Source organism: Peromyscus leucopus, chromosome 8b (assembly GCF_004664715.2).
Source record: "Peromyscus leucopus breed LL Stock chromosome 8b, UCI_PerLeu_2.1, whole genome shotgun sequence".
Lineage (NCBI taxonomy): Eukaryota > Metazoa > Chordata > Mammalia > Rodentia > Cricetidae > Peromyscus > Peromyscus leucopus.
Window position 1 is genome coordinate 104,923,469 of NC_051086.1, and position 19,574 is coordinate 104,943,042.

The 19,574-nt window shown below is 58.0% G+C and overlaps 1 protein-coding gene across 1 annotated transcript in view; it reads left to right on the forward strand.

Moving 5' to 3' along the window:
* The window catches only part of Bahcc1 (BAH domain and coiled-coil containing 1), a 58,864-nt gene that overhangs the window by 22,011 nt on the left and 17,279 nt on the right, over window positions 1–19,574 (forward strand). Inside the window, 11 exon segments of the mRNA XM_037201317.1 lie at window positions 19–198; window positions 9,205–9,327; window positions 12,204–13,232; window positions 13,235–13,954; window positions 14,176–14,284; window positions 14,593–14,708; window positions 14,711–14,782; window positions 14,913–15,071; window positions 15,331–15,578; window positions 15,741–16,071; window positions 17,276–18,094. Coding sequence (XP_037057212.1) covers window positions 19–198; window positions 9,205–9,327; window positions 12,204–13,232; window positions 13,235–13,954; window positions 14,176–14,284; window positions 14,593–14,708; window positions 14,711–14,782; window positions 14,913–15,071; window positions 15,331–15,578; window positions 15,741–16,071; window positions 17,276–18,094 — 3,906 coding nt within the window.

Sequence of the window (19,574 nt, forward strand, 5' to 3'; positions counted from 1 at the left end):
CTTGTCCTGTGTCCACAGCCAGCAGCCGTCTCATGGGAAATCCCCCAGCCTCCTCTTTCATGGGCAGCTTCCTCACCAGCAGCCTGGGATCCACAGCTTCTGCACACCCTAGTGGCCCTACATCCTCTCCCTCGGAGCCAGCCTACCGAGGATCCCACCCTGCCACCTCCCAGATCTGGTTCTCCCACTCTCACGAAGGTAAGTCAGGTCCTGCGCTCCTGACTGCTGTGCCCAGGAATCATGAACCAAGTGGTGATGCCCTTGCGGTCAGGCCCTGCCCAGAGTGCTAGGGCAGGGGGCTGCCTCCCTGCTGAGGAAGTCTCTCAGGGGAGTCGGTAATTGGTTGGAAATGGGGGTGGCCCCAGTAGGCACTGGTCCTGGCCAGATGTGTGCTCCAGATGTTAGGCAGGGAGGATTCCAGGGAACTAAGGAAATCTGGAATGCAGCTGGGCCAGCCGGGCTGGGCCGTGCCCTCCACCATGGCTGCCCCCCACCTCCCCAGACTCAAGCAGGCATGGGTTCCAGATGTGTCAGCTGGGAGGGAGAGGCAGGGAGAAGAGAGTTGTCAGCAGGCAGAGGCCATGGTTGCTCCCACCCCCACCCCAGTCCTGCCTGTGACAGAGCTCGTCCTGGGCCGCCAGCATTGCACTTGGTACGCTCTGACACCTTAGAAGTACCTGTTACTCCGACATCATGAAACAGGATGGTCTCTAGAACCTCTGCAGGCCTTTCCTAGACTGGGGCGTACTCTGTCCGGGTGTCTGAGGTTAACTTGGGAGGTGGCCCCAGGTCCTCAGGACTCCCGGCCTGGTCACTGCTTCTGCTCTCTTGATTGTGCATCCCCCATGGTACAGGAAGGGTTAACCCCCCTCCCTGGCTGGCACGCGGGAGGTAATTGCAGTTGGCAGCGGGCACACAGAGCTCTCGCTCCTGGCACCAGGCGCTGCCGTAACTCAATGACTGCCGCGCTCAGGCGTCCTGTTTACAGAGCGCAGTGGACCCACACACGGCGCACAGCCCGTCCGTCCGTCCGTGTTCTAGGCAGAGAGATTAGCGCCCAGCACTGCAGGAAGCCTGAGAAACCTCTTTGTGCAACAAGAAGGGGCTGTTTTCCAAACAGGACAGGTGACGAGGGAGGGCCAGTTGTTGGAGTGATCTGGCTTCGGGCTCTGCCCAGAGCACACGAGCTGGACAGGCGATAAGGACCAGGCTCTCCTGGACGGAGGGTAGGCTGGGTCCCGAGGACCAAAGAGACAGTGAGGTCTTCAGCCCAGACCTATCCTTGCCCTCCCAGCAAAGTCCTGGGTGGAGTCTGGGTTGACAGAGCTGGGCCCTGGTAAGAGACTCCCTGGGCAGCTGTGGGTGGCCCCAGGCCCTGAAGGAAACACTTGCTCCCTGTTCTCCAACCAGCCCTTTGTGTCTGCTGGGCATCTCCCAGCTGGCCATAGCATCTGGCTCCCAGGATGTTTGCAGGAAGGATGAGGGTGGCCAGGCAGAAGGAGCAAGCCGTGGAGGCCACTCATGAAAGGGCTGCGTCCCTGCACTGACCACAGGTGAACTGGTGTGCCTGGGCCACCTGACGTGATTTCCATCCTTGTAACCAGCGGTGCCCCATCAGTGCCCGGGGATGTCAGCCCACCTCCTACTCAGTGAAGACACACATGCCTGCTTCCGCTCCATCCCACCCCAGGAGACACCACCCGGGAGAAGGGCGGTTTGTGGGTGCCACCACCTGCCCTAGAGCCCAGTCCCGTTCCCTATTGGCCACTCACTCAGGAGGGTGGGCGGGGGCCTCCTGACAGCACCCACAGCCATTGACTTCCCCTTACATCAACGGTTGTCTGGTAGAATTGCTTATAACCCACTCTAGGTAGCCTCAAACATCAGCCCCCGAAGGGAGCCCAGCCTCTGTAGGGTCTGTTTTCATGTCCTAGCCCCAAGGATGCCCACTGGGCTGGTGAAAGCCGGTATTCAGCAGTGTGCTGTGGAGAGCAGAGCCTAGCTGGGCTTCTGGGCTGTGTCCTTCGACTCGCTCACACTCTGTCCCACATTCAAGGCAGGAATAGGGGCCTGGCTGTGTCCCAAGGAGAAGCGTTTGTCTCTGAGACCAGCTCCAAGGCAGCAGGGGTCTCTGCCCACTGCTGGGCACCCAGTGTGGCAGGTGTAAAAAGAAGTTCCCAGGGTCAGGTCGGGGAGGGCGTGCACAGGTGCATACGGGACAAGAAGCAGGACGTTCACGGCTCCCCACAGCAGAGCACAGGGTCCACTGGGGCCTGGAGACAGGTGTGTGGGGAGGCAGCAGTCCTGGAGTGGAACCTTCCAAGTTCCCCCAGAGAGTGGCAGCAAGTCCACATGTCTGTCTGGGAGTCATATGACAACCCATACTTCTCAGGCCTGTGCCTCAGGTTACCCCTCACTGCCCCCCCCCCCCCCGGGGTTCCCCTGTCTCTGCCGGCTACAGCCTCACTCCCTGACGGGCCACATGGTGCAGCCTGCTCTGTGCGGTAGAGGCCAGGGCGGGCGGGGCGGGAGCGAGTGGCAGCCTGGCTGCCTGCCCTGGCAGCGTGCCTGGCTGCTAGTCTGACGGGGTGCCAGCTGGCTCCACGTGCTAGGGCCTGTTTCTCGGCCATGTGTGTACAGGAGGGTGGGGGGCGAGGCAGGCGGGAGCACGCGACATGGCCCAAGAAAGAGGGCCGTCCACAATGGGGGCCTCCTGGGCAGTCGGCCAGGAGGCCCAGCCTTGCCCTTGTCCTGCTTCCTTCAGCCACCCCCAGAATGTAGAGATGCAGGGACTCTGCTCAGCCTCCCCGCTGCCTCCTCCCTGCATTCTCGTGTCTAGGGCAGGTAGGCCAGGATGGGGCCTACAAGTAGCACTTCATGTGGGAGTTAGCCATGGGTGCCCTCCCGCTCCTGACGGGGACTCGCAGACCGCCAGGACACCCTCCCCTCACCATCTGCAAGGCAGCTGCTAGAGTGGGGGCCCGGGCTTCCTGTGTCCCTGGAACAGCTGGGGGTTCAAGGGATGCACCCTGGTGTTGGAGGAGCCGCCTAGGAACATCTGGCCTGGAGCAGGACTTTCTTGCTGAGCCCCAGGCCTTCTGGCCCCTTGGCTCACCCAAGATGATGGTTCTTGCCAGAAGTGGGCCATCCAGGCCTTGGGGTAGGGTGGACAGCAGAACTAGCCTGGGGCAGAGGTGAGTGGCTAACTGCCAACCTGGCCTGGGTTGACGGGGTTGGGGTGTGGTACGGGGTTGGGGTGTGGTACGGCACAGCTGGCCCCATTGTCAGCGAGCCTGAGCAACGCCCCCCCCACCAGCTGCCTGCTTGGGACCACCCACAGGGTAATGAAAGGGGATGCTGTTGCTAGGGGCTTGGGGGTGGGTACAGGAGCTCCAAGCTGACTGGGCCCTGCTGGTCGTGGTCTCTTGTGCCACCTGGAGGGGGAGCCATGACACACGTGCCAGCACTGGCTGGCTGCCTGGCCAGCTTCTGTCAAAGCCACACCCACCCTGGTGGCCACTTCTCCATCCCTGCCTGGCTAGATCCCAGTGAGACAGGAGCCACCCCCAAGTGTGCCCTGCTGTTCCAGACCCCACACACTCCCACATTTCCCCAGCTGCCTCTGTCTCCCCCAATACCTTATGAGACCTCAAGACTTAGCACAGGAGTAAGCAGGGCCTGGAACATGTCCAGCAGGAAGACAGGTCCTATCCAGCATCCACCTACATGGGTGGGCCCGAGGACTCCATGCCTTGGAATTGCCCCCTGGTGGCTGCATGTGCCCTAACACTTTTTCTTCAGCCCCTGGGCATGCTCTCCCTTTCTTTTGCTCTTTCATTTTGTTTTCTTGAAACAGACTCACCGTGCAACTCTGGCTGGCCTAGACCTTGCCGTGAAGGCTGGTTGTCTGGTCTAGAAAGTACAGCGATCCTTTTGTCCACACCTCCTCGTTGCTGATACATAGACATGATCCATTGTACCCTGCAACCTCTCCTTCTTCCCTTAAAAAAAAAAAGATTATTTTTAGTTATGTGTATAAATGTGTTTCTGTGGCGGCAGGCGGGGGTGTGTGTGTACACATGTGAGTGTAGGTGCTCATGAATCCAGAAGAGGGCATTGGGTCTCCTGGAGTTAGGTTACAGGTCATCGTGACCCACCAGAGGTGGATGCTGGAGACAGAATTTCTGCAAGAGCAGGTACCCACTGCTGAGCCATCTCTACACCTGCTGCATGAAATATCCCCTTGACCCCCCCCCCCTCAGAACCTTGGCCCTTCCTCTTTGGTCCACTGCCTCACCCTAGGTCCTCCAAGTCCCATGGTGTCCCTCCCCATGTCCAAGGAGCTGCTGAGCTAGTTGGGAAAATCTGGCCACCCTGAAATTTGGAGAACATCATGGAGTGAACTCTTAGACCCTGCCCTGGGGATCAGGGTGTCCCACTGGTTAGGCTACTCCAGCCAGCCTCGTTGCAGACAGAGGGAAACAGGTCCTAGGGGCTCACCCTCACGTTGTCACAGCCTCGAGAACGGCCTTAGCCTTAGCTTCAGTCGCTCAGCTTAGGGGCTCCGAGCATGTTTCTTCACTGGTAAACCACGCTGGCTAACCCAGCTGCTTGGACACAGAACGACACAGGACCAGTACTTCAGAGAGTAGCTCCTGCCTGCAGCACCCTTTCTCAGGTATACACTGGAGGCTGTGGGGTGGGCAGTGGCCATGGTCACCAGCAAAGATCTTACTGGATCTTTGGGTCTCACCTGAGCAAAAACAGTTGCCATTCAGATGCACATGCTCACTGCCCATGGGTGAGTGGAGTCCCAGGCAGGATAGACCATCTGGGGTTCCTGCAGAAGGTGTGGGTGACAGAACTGTTGTCCTAGATGCCAGAAAGGTGTTGGGGCCACATCAGGAAACTCCTGCTCCAGGGTTTCCCATCATCAGTTGACTTCCCCAGCCCCCCACTGGCCAGTGCCATGCTTCTCCCTGTGATGTGGAGGACTGTCCCTCTGGATCCAGGGCAGCCTGCCCGTGGGAGCCTGGCTCTTCGGGTTCTTAGTTATTCCTCTCAGCCTGGGGACATGGAGACTGCAGGGCCCTGTTCCCTGCAGTTATGGGTCAGCACTCTGCAGGCCTTAGGGAGGAGACATACTCTGAAGGCTGCCATTCTAATCTCCAGCCACTTGGGTGGTCAATCCTGGGAGCTGCACTTTGAAATCCTGGCCTCGATGACTAGGATTCTGACCAATAGCATGAGGAGACCCTGAAGCAGGGGCATTTGGCAGAGAGAGCTTGGGTTGTTGCTAGGTTACTCCCTTCAGCCACTAAAGCAGAGATGGCAAGCGTCCTGTGAACTGGCTGCCACATCCTGTCTGTTCCCAGGGCAGACATTACTAGTCAATTAAGCGGCATGAGAATTTAGCTTTAGGATTCTTAGCCCAGCACTCTGGTCTGTCATTGAATGAACTGCAGTGGAAATCACTGGCGGTAAGTGAAAGGGGTGTTATGGGGAGAGGGCTAGCACCAAGTTCCTGGTGAGCATCCACGTGTTACAGCATCCTAAGTGACAGCAAATGGTCCCAGGCCCCATGTCTCCCAGTGGGAAGGTGGAGGCTTGCAGCCTGTCTGAGGAGCCCCCACCTCATGGCTTCCCTGCCCAGCTGCCCATTTACCTGTCTGCCCGCCTGTCTTTTGAATGCTGTTTCCAGATGACCTCACCTCTGGCCATCTTTTCTCTTTCTGCCTGTTGATCGGGAATCCCCACCTTCACCATCGTCAGGGTCTCTGGTAGCTGTGGCAGTGCAGGGCAGAATGGGATGTCCTCAGCCCGGCGTCCACACCTACCCAGGGCCCCTTCCCCAAGTCAGCAGGTGTCCTCAGATGGGTCATGTGATCACTGGAGCCATCCCAGCGGCTCCAGCTTGAGATGGGCAGAGGCTGTGGGACAGGGGAAGCCCCGGGATCTGGACCTTCCAGCAGGAGAATGGGCCGAGTAGACCTGGTGGTCAGAAGTGAGTTCTCTCTGCCCTAGGGTCGTCTCCCCGGTGACCCTGGCTCCCCGCCAGGATCCTCCCATCCCAGGCCTTTCAGGATGCTGCGTCTCCTAGCCTTGGTTCCCGTCTCAGAGCAGCTTGGATTTGAAAGTCATTTTTTATTTTCCTCTTCAGTTCAGGAGTAGTCTTGGGGAAAAGAAAGGGGCCTTTCTGTTGCTGGGCTAAGAGGACCCCCTTTCCTCACTCCATCTCCCAGACTCTGCCCTTCTCCTTTTCCTTCTCTAGTCCTTTCCCTCATTTGAGGCCTGGGAGATGAAGAACCTCCATGGGTCGGAATGGCCAGTAGATTTCAGCCCCGCTCCCTGACTTGGCAGCCACCGACCTTTTCACAGCATCCTAAGTACCATGGGTGGGAAGGGAGTCCCTTATTCAGTTAGCCAAGTACCCATTGCCCCCAGAGAGCAGGAAGAGGCCCAGGCCTCCTCGGAGTGCAAGGGGGGTTCTGAGCCTGGAAACATTGTCTGGGAAGGAGGAATTTACAGACTTCTGTTTACCAAAAAACGAGGCCCGTAAAACATTTAACAGCAGCCAATTACAGGGACAGCTGCAGTGGTTTACCCCCACCCCCCTCTAGGCCCCAACCCCCCTGCCCAGCTGCTCCCACCCAGGCCTCTCTCCGCTTTTGTCAAGTCTTCCAGGAGCTGAGTTTAATCTGGCTAACATCTGCTGCAGATGTGTCCACACACACCAGGCCAATGGGGCAGTTCTGTTGGTCTCAGCCTGCTCTTCAACAAGAGGGAAGAAGCCTGGCAGTGGGCACTGTCTCCAAGTCCTCCCGGGTGGTCTGAGGGTACACTCTCATCTGAGAGATGGCGCTACACTGTGTGGGCAGGATTCCGTGTCACAGAAATCTCTTGAGTCTTCACACGCTCCCCCCCCCCCCCCACGGCCTTGTGACTCAGATGGAAGACTGCACTGTCAGACAAGATAGAGCTCTTCCTACATACAGCACCCAAGAGCCACCAAACCAGAGATTGTCCCACAGTGTCATTAGTCAGGGGTCTGAGTGGTAGTCCCATGGGATTAGAGTGTAGCATGTGGTCTCTGCTTGTGTGTGTGCTGTGAACTGTTTACCAGCTCTGAGTCCTTTGCCTGAGCTGAGTGTCAAGGATGCTCCAGAGCTGCCTGGCCCCAGCCACAGAGGCCTCCTTGACTTCAGCATCCAGGCAGATCAGCTTTTGGAGACGTGGGACAGGACAGACATGGCCAGAGAGCGGTCATGTGGCTCTGGATCTGCTTCTTCAGGATGTCACCTTGTTCTCCTAAACTCTCATCCATGAGGGGTTCAAAGAAGTCCCCACCTCAACAGCCTGGGAGTTCTGTGGTAAAAGAATCAGGGGAGCCAAGTAAAGCAAGGCTGAGTGAAGCAGGTCTCCAGCGAGACTTGTCATTGAATTCACCATGACACCGAGAGAGTCCTGATGCCTGACCATGGGGACATGTCCAGAGCAGCATATATGCAGACCCCACTTGGGCCCAGCCTGCTGCCCTGTTCTGATTTGTTCTGTAGTGCGGGGAAATGCCTGCCCACCGGGCAGAGCATCTCTGAGTTGATCCTACAGGTTTTCCAGCTCACCCCCAAGGAGCCTCTGCCTAATGCTCACAACAGGCCTCAGGGCGCCCCAACCTCGTGTACCCACAACTGGCCTTTAGGTTCATACTGAGTTGACTGAAGACCTTGATGCTGCTGAGGATATATGCAGTCCCTTATAGGGGTGGTTTCAGTCTGATCCAGTGTCCTCGAAGATCCCTCACCCCATTTAACAGAGAAAGCCAGCTGCCGGAGCCAGTGAGCCAGACTGGAGGAGACATAAGTTCCCCTCCCCATATCTTAGCAACTGTCTTGGTAACAGCAGTGGGTAGGGGTAGTAGCTACCAGCAGCCAAGACTCCTTGGTGGGTTTGATGGAGGTCCAGGTCCCCCGGCTCCTGTCAGGCCTGATGGGAGGGACCAGCCAAGAAGCCATTAGTACTAGGGCTGGTGGCACTCCGAGTCTCCAATTCTGAGCCTCCCCAGAGGAGTCTGCAATACTGCAGCTTTTTTTCCTTTTCAAAAATATTTTAGATGCACTGATTTTATTTTATGTATGTGAGTGAGTATTTTGCTTGCATATATGTCTGTACCGCGTGTATGCCTGGTACCCACTGAGATCAGAAGAAGGTGTTGGGTTCTCTGAAAATGGAGTTATGGGTGATTGTGAACCACTTTGTGGTGCTGGGAATTGAACCCAGGTCCTCTGCAAGAACAGCCAGTGTTCTTAACCACTGAGCCATCTCTCCAGCTCGCAGTATTACAGCTTTGTGCCCCCTCCTCAGGCTTGCTGTCAGGGATCGGTCATTTTTCTTGCAAGCTGGGACCTCATGGGTGAGGGGAAAAGGAACATTGTTCCAGGTGACAAGAGCCACTGTAGGCCTGAGGTCAGCAGGGTGGGATTGGCTCTAGGCTGTGGTCAGCATTACTGTGCCATGTAGGTACGGCCCTTCAGAACTCTGGCTGCCTCTGAGGGGCAGACAGGGAGCAGCTGGGGTTAAGGCCTTGTAGGCAGGAACATAAGATGTGATGCTGGGTCCCCATAGAAAAGCCAGTTGAGGGGAGAGACCCGTGGCTACCAACAAGTGGGAACTGGCCATATCCTAGCTTCAGCTACCTCGAGTGTGAGTCACCCAGACCAGCTGTGGGGTACAGCACAACTCTACCAAGACCATCTGCTTTCCTGGGTGCCTGTGGAGGGTGCAGGCTGGAGGCCCTCTCTGATTTGCTCTCCCTTGGCTGAGAACTCATGGAGAGTCCATACTGCATTCCTCCTTTCAAGCCGGCCCTCCAAGCCCCTTTGTTGCCTGGAAGCTCCAGCCACGCCAAGCACTGCCGGGAGGGAGCCAAAGGCAGCCTCCCCCTCCAGTCCCTCCCCCCTCCAGCCCCTCCCCCTCCAGCCCCTAGCCCATCCGCAATTCAATTTGTGCCGCACCGGAGGGATGGTGTTAGTCGAGTCAGAGTTAATATGATGTATTGATGGGTTGATTTCCCACTGGCGGGCTGTGAGCAGGCTCCGCGGGGTGCGGCTCCCGGGCTGCCTGCCTACTTCCTGACTCCTTGGGGTCAGGGTGGTAAGGGCCAGGGCGCTAAGGGTCGTCTCTACAGCCAGTGCTTTGCTTCCCTAGCTCCTGCGTACCCCAGATTTTCGGGGAGTCTGGCATCTACCTTCCTACCCGTGAGCCACTTGGATCACCATGGAAACAGCAATGTTCTCTATGGGCAACATCGTTTCTATGGAACCCAAAAAGGCAAGTGCTGTGGGGCTTGGTGTGGGGTGCATCGCATGCTGGGCGTGAGCTGGGTGGGCTCCCTCCCCAGGCTAGGGGGTGCCCGGAGGAGGAAGTCCCAGCACCACCGCCAGGCGCAGGCGCAGGCGCAGCACTTAGTTGAGGGCACTCTGAAGCAACCATGCTGGCCCACAAGTTCTAGGACCAAGGATCAGGACAGGAAGTGTCCTGGGGGTCGGTACAGAAGCTGCATCCCTGACTTACTCTTGGGTCTGAGCTAGTTCTAGATGCCAGGAGCCCCTGTTCCAGCCCCTATCCCATGAGACGGTTCCTTAAGCAGGCATTACAAGAGCAGGGATCAGCCCCCACCTGGCTAGAGGTGGCTGGGGCTAAAGCCAGAGATTTCAGTCTCTGTCTCTAGGTGGAGGTGTTTTGTTTGGGGTAGGGGGCTGTTTGCACTTTGGGACATTCTTCTGTGGTGTGGCTAGACCCAGGCAGGGCTGGCATTGGATTAGTGGCCACGCTTCAGTTTGAGGTGGCCCCATGATGAGATAAGACACAAACCCAGACATAGAGTCCCATAAGGCCAGAGTTGGTGGCCTCAGGAATGCACACCAGAGAGAGGCTTGTCTTCCTCAGGACCCTCGTTTCCAGCCCAGCTGTAGGAGGGACCACTTGATTAAGTATAGTTTGAGGAGGTAAAGTCAACTTAGAGATGGAGGCCAGGGGCCTTCCAGGGGGTGCGAGACATAGGCGCTTCCCATGTAACGAGGCACTGATGTGCAGTGGGTGGAGAGTGAGTGAGGGTAGGAAGTTTCAACAAATCCTAGAGAGCTCCACTTGAGGTAGAGGGCAGTGCCCTCTCTTTGCCTGTAGTCATTAGGAACTGAGATATGGACGGAGTGCCTTTGGGGAGCCCTCCTGGACCAGAAAGGTGAACTAAGGACCTGAGGGTGTCTAGCATGTCTGGATCCTTGGAATGGTTCTGCACAATTGGGCATGGAAGAGCCTTAGAGTCTCTGAAGCTCAGAATAGCCTTGGCCTTGCTAGTACTGGGCTAGCTGTGAATGGTGCAGGCTACCCTGCTTGGGGTGTGGCCAGGAAGCCTACCCCAGCCCCACTTAGGGGCCTGGTTTCATCCATCCTAGACAGCCCAGCCACATGCTCCCAGGGATCAGACTTGAGCGCTTGTGGGCTGGATCCACCAAGCCCTTAGTCACACAGCCCCCCCCCCCCATGCCTGCAGCTGTTTTGACAGCATCTGTCAAGGGTGGGCAGGTGGCTAGGCTAAGCCCTAGAAACCAGACTGGTGAACCTGGGCCCAGGGACTCCCTCCGGGGCGGTAGGGCTGCCTGGTGTCTTGGCGGCTGCTGGCCAGGCCTCTCCGCTTTCACAATATTGTGGTGGAGCTTCGTCCAAGAACATTATTTGGTTTTGGAAATTGAGCTAATTAGGTTTCTCCTGGGCTACCCCTCTCCTTCTCCCCTTCCCCCTTGTTTCTAATTAGAGGAAATTGACAAGGAATTTACATGACTGAGGACAGTTTTACAAGTTGCAAACGTTTTTTTCTTTTGTTTCCCTGCCTGGTGCTTTCCCTTAGCTAGGGCCCTGGTCCTGCTGTCCACCCACCCAGCTAGGCAGGGCTGCCCCTAGGGTCTACCAGAGGCTTGATGTGGCTCTAGTTTGGCTGGCAGAGAGTGGGTGTCTCCAGGACTTACTGATGACAGCCTGGAGCTGACCCTACTGGACAGGAAGGGTTTGCCCCAGATCCAGGGCCCAACTGCAGAGGGAATCCTCAGGAGCTACCATCCGCATGCTGGGTGACCTAGAGCTGCTGGGGTTGGGATGCAAGGGGGGGTAATTCTGTCTCACCAGAGACCACTTCCTGTCCACCCTACTTTGGTCCCCCCACAACCCCGCCCCAATCCTATTAATCTGAGAGAGTCAAAAAAGATGTTGCAGTCTGGTGGGTGGGGGGCGCTCCTCAGAATGCCCCAGAGGTGGGTCTCCCACACCATCCCATCTTCAGATACGCTGGACTGACTCTCAGCATGGCAGTCACAGCACTTGGTATCGGAGAGGGGCAGGAACTACAGGCGTCACTGCCCCTGCACCCCTGGGCACTTGGCTGTCCACAGCGCTTGTTCTAGGATGCACATCGCCGGAGCTTTGTAGAGCTGCCCGCTGCAGAAGGGTCCTAAGGAGTTTGATCGCTTCCTCATGGGCAGAGCTGGGCAAAGAGAAAGCCAGCAAGGTAGCAGGGGGCAGAGATACCCACCTCTACCCTGAAAATCTAAGACACTGAGCTGGCTAGGAAAAGACAGGGCCAAGGTCCTGCAACTCCAGCCTCCTAGGGCTAAAACAGAGGAGGGGAGAAGGGCATGGCCGGTGTTTAGAAGGGAAGCTTCAGTTCGGAAAGTTGGTAAAATTCTGGCTGTGGATGGTGGTGATGCTCCAACTGTACTTGGGGGCCTGCCCCAACCGAACAGTTGAAGGTGGTGGTTTTATATTGTAGGTATGTGTCTGTGATTTCAAACATATTTTTTGGTTTTTTAAAATTTCATGTTACGTGCATGAGTGTTTTGCCTGCATGTACGTACGTGCAGCACTTATGTGCCTGATGCCCACAGAGGTCGGAGGAGGGTGTTAGCTCTCCTGAGGCTGGAGTTAGGAATGGTGGTCAGTTATCAGGTGGGTGCTGGGAGCCAAACCTGGGTCCTCTGCAAGGACAGTGAGTGCTCTTAACCACTGAGCCGGCTCTCCAGCCCCCTCTTGGATTTGACAAAACAACAAAACAAAACAAAACCTTGCCAGGGTTGCGGACGGACGGACGCGAGTCTAGGCTCATGGCTGGCTGCTCCCCACTTCCTGTTGACATTGGCACTTCTGGTTCACAGAAAACTTCTACCTGCGGAACCTGCCCCCACAGCCCACAATCCTACCTGCCAACCACAACTTCCCTGGAGTGCCCCGAGCCGCCCCTGCTCATCCCATCGGATCCTGCAGCCGGGACCGCATTGAGGCTGCCCCGCTGCAGAAGGGTCCTAAGGAGTTCGATCGCTTCCTCATGGGTAAAGAGCTGGGCAAAGAGAAAGCCAGCAAGGTAGCGGAGGGCAGAGAACGACCAGTGGCAGAGGAGGACAGCGGCAAAGACCGACAAAAGCTGGTGCCACCCATGCCCACCGAGGGGCCCTGCAAGGAGGGGGGCCCCGCACCCCGGGGGTCCTGTGAGGGCCGCCCCAAGCACCTCACCTCCTGCCTGCTCAACACCAAGGTACTCAATGGTGACGTGGGCAAGGCCTCACTGGCCAGTTGCGCAGGGGGCATGCTAGGCCGACCCAGCACGGGTGTGGCAGCACCTGGGCGCTGTGCCAAGGAGGTGGCAGGCCCTGTGGAGCCTGGGCCAGCCTTCAGTGAGTGCCTGGAGCGGCGGCAGATGCTGCATCACGCTGTGTCCTACACAGTACCCTCTGGCCTGCCTACCGGGCCACCCCCTCCCCTCAGCACAGGTCCTGCAGGCTCTTTCCCCTGCCTGCAGCTGCATGCAGGTCCAGATGGGCTCTGCCCGCTGCAGGACAAAGTCTCCTCCCGGGACCTAAAGGCCAGCGGGTCCACCTTTGTGCCTTCTGTGGGACACCTGGCTGACAAGAGCCGCCCTTTCCAAGTAGCAGAGGCCTGTGCCGTGGCAGGTGATGGCAAGGACCGGCACCTGGATGGGGCCATGGCCCCCGACCATGGTGCACCCTATGGCGTCTCCTACGCCCACCTAAAGGCCGAGGGCAAGAGTGAACGGCGACCTGGGGGCTTTGAGGCGGCCCTCCACACCCGGCTGAAGGGCCTGGAGTACCTCGGTGCAGGCCCCGAGGCCCCTTTCCCTGGACTTCCCAAAGGTGGTCTGGACAAAAGTGGCTACTTCGAGTTGCCTACGCTTCGCAGGACTGTGCCCGGCCCAATCACCAAGACTCGCTGAGTGGGAAGGCCACCCAGGTTTGCTGCACTTTAGACAAAATGGCCAGCAAAGAAGTCCCTGCTGGCCCTCTAGGGGCCCAGAAGGTGGCCAGGATCCGGCACCAGCAGCACTTGGTGGCTCCCGAGGTAGAATCAGGAGGCGGTGGTGCTGAGGCTAAACGCAAGTCTGTGGAGCTGGCTTCTCTGGGTTATAGTGGGCCACATATACCTCCATGGGGTGTCCAGACGAGCCACAGCACCTCTATGGCCATCAGCGAGGAACGAAAGGGCAGTGCCTACCTGGACCCCTTCGGCAGTGGCCTGCAGCAGGCAACCCTCCTGTCCCAGGAGCTCCCCACTCCACCAGATGAGGTCTCGGCCATGAAAAACCTGCTCAAGTACAGCAACCAAGCCTTGGTCGTAGGCCAGAAGGCCCCCTTTGTGGGTCTGGGTGGCCTCAAGGCCAGCTGTGTCCAGCAGGAAGCCAAGTTCCCAGCCACTAAGGGCCCAGGCCCAGTGGAGAGACCCGACTGTGCCCGCAGCCGGGAACACGAGGCTCCACATGGAGACGGGGAAGTGCGGCAGCCACCTGTGGGCATTGCGGTGGCCTTGGCCCGGCAGAAGGACACGGTCAGCAGACCCGACACGGCCTACGGTACCAACAGTGGGCGGCAGGGCAGGTCCGCCCCCTCCTTCAAAGGTATGCTATCCTCGGTCAGGGGAGCGAGGTGGACGGCATCCAGTGTTCCTTCCCTGCCTGTGAACCCCACGGACTCCCCACTTCTGCCCCTACAAGATCCTCCAAAACCCCCAGGGCCAGGGGACCCTGCCTCAGTGCATCAGCCCCCAACTCAAGGTGTGCTTCAGTCAGTGGCTCTGGATACCACAGCCTGATTTTTCTGTCATCTCTACTCTGTGCAGCTGCTGGAGGATCCCGTGCTACCCATGCGCTGGACCTGGAGAGTGAGGAGGAAAGGACCCGGATATGTGATGACCGCCTGGGGCTGCCTGGCCGCGAACTGCTATTACAGTAAGCCGAGTGGAGGCCCTTGGAGGGTTTGCCCGCTCAGAGTCCTCATGGGAGGAAGGGAGGTGTCATAACCATGGCATCAGGCACTGGCCTGTCATGTGCAGGGCATACACGGAATTCCAACATTCCCAGAGGGTTCTGCTGACTTACCCTCGGCCAGCAGCACCGCTGCTGGGAACTGAGGCCCAGGCCTGGGGTCTCCTAGGAGCCTTCCAGCTCCATTTCCCCTTGCAGGTTGACAGTCTGTGGAGGGGCTGGGGTTGGCTAGGGCAAGGGAGGGGGCCAAGCTGACGCTAATGATCTTACAGAGACAACAAAGACCTCGTGGAATTTGCCCGGATCCACCCTTCAAGCAGCTGTCCTGGAGACCTGCCCCCCCACCTCATGATGCAAGGCGGCCAGCTGAGCGGGGACCCGGCCCCCCACCCCACCCTGCCCACCCCCACTGGCTGCCCCGCACCCGAAGTCCCTCCTTGTGGATGGGGGGACATTCCTATGGTCAGTGCTCCAAGAGCAGACTGGGAGGCTGTCTTGGGGTTGGAGGTCTTCCTCTCCTGGCCACCCAGGAGTGGGAAGCCTGAGTTCCATGTGGGCTCTCTGGCCTGAACACTACACTTTTGCTCCTCAGGCCTCGGACACCCTGCCCTGCACCAGAACCTCCCCCCTGGCTTCCCAGCTTCTGTGCCCGGCTCCATGCCCTCAGTGTTTCCTCTTCCCCAGGATGCATCCCCACAGCTAGTCATCTTGCCCTCGGAACCTACGCCCCACACTACCCCTCACACACTCGGTAAGGACTCTTCTCCAGTCTGGCTGTTTGCATGCGGGGCTGTTGGCAGTGGATCTGAGGAGGGCCGCAGTCTTGGTAGGAGGGATGGGACCAAGTAGGCAAGTGCTGACTGAGACCCAGGAGAGAACTATGAGGCATGTGGCTAGGGATGGGCTCAGGAGGGTTGAAGGGAGATGGAGCTGGTTGATAAGGGGGAAATTTGCCCAGGTCGGTCCTTCATTTCTAGCTGGAACTGATAGTCCTCTGGCTCTGCCCGCAGCTGAAGTTATGGACCAGGCCTCACTGTGGCCCCCCATGTATGGGGCCCGGGGCCCTGCCTCACACATGCAGCACCCTGGCCAGCTCCCAGTGTACTCTCGGTCCCAGCTGCTTAGGCAGCAAGAGCTGTATGCACTGCAGCAGCAACAGCAGCAACAACAGCAGCAGCAACAGCAGCAGCAGCAGCAGCAGCAGCAGCAGCAGCGGACCACCCAGGCCATGGAGCTACAGCGAGCGGTCCAGTTCCAGGTACCATGCTCCCAACCGCCACTCAGCCTGAGACCCAAGACTGTTTTACCCCTCCGGTCCCATGCAGATGACCCCAGGATACCCGTGCATGTCTCCCACCAAGCAGTGGGCCACTGGGGTACTGAGGGTGTGGCCGTCTGATCCTCTCCCCCCACTCAACAGCGCAAGCCTGAGGATCGCCACGTGGAGCTGGAGGAACCTGCCCAGGAGAAGGCCCCAAAGTCCACCCACAAGCCAGTTGCCTTAACCCCCATGGCCAAGGGCACCCCCTCATCTGCCACTACAGACCTGGTCAAGCTGCCACCCTGCTGCCACTCACCCACTCTGAAGACCCCGGCTAATTGCCCCACGCCACCACCTCGTCCCAGCGCCCCCTGCACTTTATCCGTCTGTCCTCCTGGCAGCCCAGGGCCTGGCTCCAAGGTGCCCAGCACCAAGGACAAGAGCGGGGAGGGCCAGCGGGCTGGAGCCGACCTCACCACGCTGGAACCAGGTGAGGGAATGAGCCGCTTTGGTCTGGCGAGTCTTACCCCTACTGGGTGGGTGGGGCTGCCACTCCTCTACCCAGGCATTCCCATACGGAGGCCGTGAAGTTCTCCTCCTCCTCTGGTCCCCCTCGACAATCCTCCTCTGACCCGTGGGTTAGTGTAACGGCCCAGATCTAGGCCACCTCTACTCTGGGTAAATGGGGCCAAATAAGAACAAGATCCACCCCGTCCACTGGCCAGTGCAGGGAGCGGTGAGGGGTGGCGTGCCTGGCCTGCCACAGATGGTGGCATCAGACTGGGGACCCGTCCCCAGCCAGGAACCCCAGGTTTTTAACAAAGCTGAGCGAAGGGACAGTGTCACCATTTGGGCCAGAGAAACAGTCTGCCCTGCCTGAGGCAAGGAAAGTGGCTGTGCTGGGATCCTGTGTCTGCCACCCACCACCTTCCTAGTAGCCTATGATTTTCTCTGAATCAGGCTGAGCACTTTGGAAACCCATCTGATGAACATAAAGCCTGTCCCAGTTCCATAGTAAGGAGGCCGAGTCAGCAGAGGTCTTGTGTTTGAGTGTTTTGTTTTGTTTCGTCTTAAATTAATAGGACATAATGCCGCTCATACTGCCAACTTATTTTAGATCAGAGAAAACCCCAATTCAAATACCGTGATTTAAAAACTCTCTTTTCCAGCCGGGCGTTGGTGGCGCACGCCTTTAATCCCAGCACTCGGGAGGCAGAGCCAGGCGGATCTCTGTGAGTTCGAGGCCAGCCTGGGCTACCAAGTGAGCTCCAGGAAAGGCGCAAAGCTACACAGAGAAACCCTGTCTCGAAAAACCAAAAAAAAAAAACCTCTCTTTTCCAGCCAGGCTGGTTCTAATCTCAGCTCTTGGGAAGGCAGAGGCAGGCAGATCTGTGAGTTCGAGGCCAGTCTGGTCTACAGTGAGTTCCAAGACAGCCAGGGCCACACAGAGAAACCCTGTCTCCAAAAACCAAAACCAAACCCTCTTTCCCAGACAGCCACACCAGAGCTGCTCCTGAGGGTCCATCCCTGTGGGTCCCTGATTGGTGCTGGTTCTGAAGCCTCACCTCAGAGTAGCATGGCCTGCATCCATGTGTCTCGTGTCCTTCAGGCCAGGAAGCTTCTGTTCCCCATCCTGTAGTGGGGACATGTTTTTGCCGTTCCCAGCAGGCGCCTCACTGTACCTTCTTTTACAGACCTGCCTCCAGGATTGGCCCCCACGGCTGGTGTGGACTTCTCCCTCCCTGCAGATGTGCACTCCTCTGACCTCCCAGACCCCAAAACTATGCAAACCACTACCCCAGGGACTCGGCCTGAGCCCACAAGGACGTTCCTACCTGGGGAGCCACCCCACTGCAGTCCCAGGAGCCTAGAGGAGCCCGGGCTGCTCTCAAGGGCCAGGGAGACCACCCAGGACCTTGCCATCATACCCCACCCTGTCGAGCAGGGACTCCCACCAGGAAAGGCAGAGGACCCCAGTCCACTTGAAGGGTTACAAGCACTGAGATTTGGAGACCTCCTTGAGGGAGGGGGCACTGAGGCTACTGGCCAGACTAATTCTACTCAGGGAGGGATGCAAAACGAGAGGACTATGGATCAGGGGGTGCTACGGCCCCCTGCGGGGGCTACCCCTCAAGCACTGGAACAGATAGCAGGGAGCCCAGTTGCCCTGGACAAGGATGAAGGTTCACAGAAGGTCACTGATGCTGCCCAGCTGCAGGAGGAGGAAGCCCAGCTGGAGGAGAATGGGGGGGACTCAGAGGAGGACTGGGGGACTCCCAACCACAGCCACCCACCACCCAAAGCGCTGCCAGGCTTGGATGCCTTGGTGGCTGCCACTGTGGACCTAGGGGACCTACCTGACATCAACTTGCCAGATCCTCAGACCCCAGCAGCCTCGGTGCCCCTCAGCACGGCCCCTCTGCCCCATACCTCAGGGATTCATGGGATTGCCCTGCTCAGTGAGCTAGCTGACCTGGAGATCCAGCGGCAGAAGAGCGAACTGGCCATGCAAGGTGAGCCCCAGCTGCAGCATCCTTCCCTGGAACCCTGGGAGCTGGACCCTCAGGTCAGACATGGATAGTAGTAGCCTTGACCTGGTGCAGTTGTCCCTGAAGAAAGGAAAACCCCAGGGAGGGGATCTTCCTGCCCCCATGGGTCCTCCTTCATGGAAATCAGATGCAGCTGTGCCAGCTGCCACAGAATCCACTCTAGCCTGGAGGAGCCACTGACTCTGGGCAGGACCTTTGGGACTAGGACCACTCCTCTTTGGCAGGTTCAAGCAGAAGATGTTGAGACCTGAGGCAGAGGTTTAGATGAGGGCCTAGGAGCAGGAGAGGGGCCAGGAAGCCCAGTCTACTGCTTTGTCAGGGAGGTGGCACCAGACTGGGATCGCTGAACCCCTAAGCCTCAGGAGGGTTCCCATATATCTCACAGGCTGCGGCTGCAGGGTTTCCTGCTTCAGGCCGACTTCTGGGACAAGGTGCTCTTACTCACCCAGCCAACCACTTAGAGGCCCTCAGAGAAGTACAATAGGATGAGGCCTGGAGCCCGAACAGTCTACTCAGCAGAGAGACCCCACAGGCCCCAGCTGCCCTGTGCTTGAAGCCCCCACCTCAGTGCCAAGGAAACAGCATTTCCCTTGGGGCTGCAAAGGAAGTCCCTCACTGAGGAGCACCCAGCCAGCCATTGTTCAGCATGTTATTTATAGCAAAATGTACAAAGTCTTCGGGTTCAACTGTGTTTTCCTTTTGCCTAAAGCTCCCAAGGCCCCTGTGTCTTTGCGTTCTGAGGAGATAGATGGAATGTTCTTGTAAAACTGATTTTCCTGTAGGCCCCTGTTCTTACGGGGGAGGGGATGGGCAGTGCCAGGAAGTACAGGCCCTGGAGTAGCTTGAGAGCCTGAGAGACCAGGAACCCTGGCTGGACCCCTGCTGAGGCCTCACTGGAGTCATGTGGGGTGCCCTGTGTCAAAGCCAAGCTACCAGGGCCTCCCATAGGAAGGTTGTACAGTAGCGTGAGGGGGACTCGTGAGACACCAATCAGATGCTGGGCACAGGGTTTGCTTTTGCCACACTGCCTGTGGATGCTGGCAAGACTGGAGTCCATTCATGGAGTAAATACCTTTAGCTGTACGGGGGTGGGGTGCGTATCCAGTGTGGGTGTTGTAGCTGCCAAGCCGTGCTGTGGCTTCAGTCACAGTGTGATCCCACAAAGTAGAGTCCTAGCAGCTGCCCAGCTATGCCATGTCCACCTACCTGGTCCTCCTAGAGTACCATACCCTACCCTTCTCCCGGCCCCGTAATGGACTGATCCTAAGCCATTGCTGGAATCGTAGCTTTACGAAGTCACTCAGGCCAGCTTCTTCCACCAAACAATCTGAGAGGAGACAAATGGGAAGAGTAGGTGCTGAGCCAGGCTGCTGGTACCGGAAAAAAGGGAGACCCTTGGGTGGCCCAGGCCTGGCAGAGCCCTCTGTGCCAAGTCCTGGCCTCA